Raw genomic sequence first — 2,096 nt, forward strand, 5'->3', positions numbered from 1 at the left:
AACTGAGAGGCTAATACACTCTTCCAAACTGACATGAAATTCAAACGAGTTCTTAATTGGAATTTATTGTGATCCGTCTTGGTTTAGAACATTTCTTAGTTGATACGAAAAAAATAATGACAAAGATAGTTGATTGGTTGATGTTCAAATGGCTGATCCTTAAGGATCCTGGATATGCTAACAAAATGCTCCCACCATCATGTATGTCAGTCGTCACAAAGATTGATGCATAAAACAAAAGCGACCTTAAAGCATTAAAGAACAAGATAATTTAGTCAAAGGCATAACTTATGATTAGAGTAGATGATAAGGAAATACAAGTACTGGAATTAGTGAAAAGACATCATCATCAACTTATAAAGTAGATAGCTAATGAACTAGAGAACAGCCAGAAGAGACGGAACCAGCAAACTCTACTTGTCAATCCAACACCTAGCTTCAAGGCACATGTGTCCAGGTTTTCCATCAGTAGTTCTCCTTACTACACCTCTGCACTCTGGACCACCACGGGGCTTGAAACTCAGGAAGAAGACTGCATTGCCCGACTTGAGCTTCATATCTTCCTTGGTTTGCACCACTACTTTTATCATCTCAAATGGCATATAAGCGCTCTGCATAAACAAATTGCTTACTGAGTATACTACTGTTTGGCCCAACCCAACAAACAAACATCAAATACTAAATAATAAGTTATCCTCACCAGGTCATCGCCCGAATGGGAGAACAATGCAAACTCGGCGTATAGATGAAGCCACTGGTTGTCCTTCAACTCCATATCTTTCACCTGTGTTAGTAAAAACGGTTTGTTATATTAAAATCCAAAACCCAATATGTAAGACATGTTAGTTATACCTCATAGAATTGAAGCTTATCCTCCCCTGAAAGTGCATCATCTTGTAGCCAATTAGGCAAATCAACTCTGTAACAGGCATCAACATGTTTGTCTGGGTACCAAATGGAACCTAATTCTCCCGTTCCTGAAACAATTAAAAGTCACCATACTGACTAGCAATATTCATCACACAAAGCTCAGTTTACCTGGGACTTGAGGCTTGATTCTGCAAGTAGTTGTGAAGGCTCTCAGACGTGCTTGATGCTTGAGGACAGTATCGGTGACACAGGTCTGGAATGTAACAAGTGAGTCGTCGTGGACCGGATCAGTGGCCTCCAACGTGATGTAAAACGCTAAAATTGAACAGATTTGTGTATTGACTTTGGTGACTTGCTTGAACTGCAAGTTAGTCCCCTACAAAGAAAGAAAGGAAAGAGTGTCAAGAGAAACACATCATGCCATGATGGAGAGGAACTAATAGTAAAGTTAGTACCTTTTCAAGGTTGTAACAATGGAGTCCGACCTTGCCGAAGAGTAAGCTGTAATCACTACATCCACTGGGAACTATCCCACCGAATGGCTGAAAGAACAAGTCCACATCGAAACCCTAATCCAGAACCAAACCGAGCGTTAATAATGACCTAAGAGGGTTCCTCAGAGACAATAAAAGGAGAGGTTTTTTAAGAGAGTTACGCCGGATTCGGATACTTGCCGGTTATACTTGGACCATGCCACCGGATCTACCTCTTCCTCGTCGGAGGAATCTTCGTCTACTACTGGTGGCGGTGGTGGAGGATTGACCGGAGTTTCGAGCTTCCGTTTCCGCTGCTGAGGTTCGTCGAGCCACAGCTTCGCCTCTTCCAACATCACATCGTTCATCTTTCCGATCTCCAAAAAAACTAACCCTTAATTTTGATTTGGTTTGGTTTAGACGACAGAGGCCTTTTTGTTTTTGTAATCCTATGTTTTTTTTTGTCCTGAGAGTTTCTTTTCCTTTTCCTTTTCCTTTTCAACCCCTTAACTTTAAAGTATTTCTTTTTTGCTTCCTTATTTTTAAAATAATGTCTTTTAGTGTTTTCTTTTGTCAAACTTCCAGTTTTATTAAATCTAAATTTGGCAAACATTATTCCAAAAAATACTAAGGAGTCAGCATTGACATTACTAGTCTTGGAAATGTGAACTATGCTAATAAAACTAAGAGTAATCTTAGCCAAAAAAAAACAAAATGATTAATTTTTTTAACTATTGAATATCTATAGAATAA

The 2,096-nt window shown here is 39.1% G+C and overlaps 1 protein-coding gene across 1 annotated transcript; it reads right to left on the reverse strand.

Annotated features, from left to right (window-relative positions):
• Positions 1-230: 230 nt before the first annotated feature.
• On the reverse strand, positions 231-1,799 carry LOC125591139 (UPF0725 protein At4g29550-like). The gene is made up of 6 exons (XM_048764658.1): positions 1,526-1,799; positions 1,326-1,439; positions 1,039-1,246; positions 853-977; positions 701-784; positions 231-611 (listed from the first exon to the last, which is right to left on the reverse strand). Exons 1-6 carry the CDS (start codon positions 1,709-1,711, stop codon positions 414-416), a joined length of 915 nt encoding a protein of 304 aa, XP_048620615.1. The 5' UTR covers positions 1,712-1,799; the 3' UTR covers positions 231-413.
• Between the last annotated feature and the right edge of the window lie 297 nt (positions 1,800-2,096).

The sequence above is a fragment of the Brassica napus genome, chromosome C8 (assembly GCF_020379485.1).
Source record: "Brassica napus cultivar Da-Ae chromosome C8, Da-Ae, whole genome shotgun sequence".
Taxonomy (NCBI): Eukaryota; Viridiplantae; Streptophyta; class Magnoliopsida; order Brassicales; family Brassicaceae; genus Brassica; species Brassica napus.

Excerpts from the sequence above, each read along its gene's own strand:
- LOC125591139 (XM_048764658.1), bottom strand. The coding sequence starts at position 1,711 with ATGAACGATGTGATGTTGGAAGAGGCGAAGCTGTGGCTCGACGAACCT. Across the intron at positions 1,440-1,525 it reads GGCAAGTATCCGAATCCGGC|GGTTTCGATGTGGACTTGTT; the intron begins GTAACTCTCTTA and ends GTTCTGGATTAG. Across the intron at positions 785-852 it reads ATAAGCTTCAATTCTATGAG|GTGAAAGATATGGAGTTGAA; the intron begins GTATAACTAACA and ends TTACTAACACAG.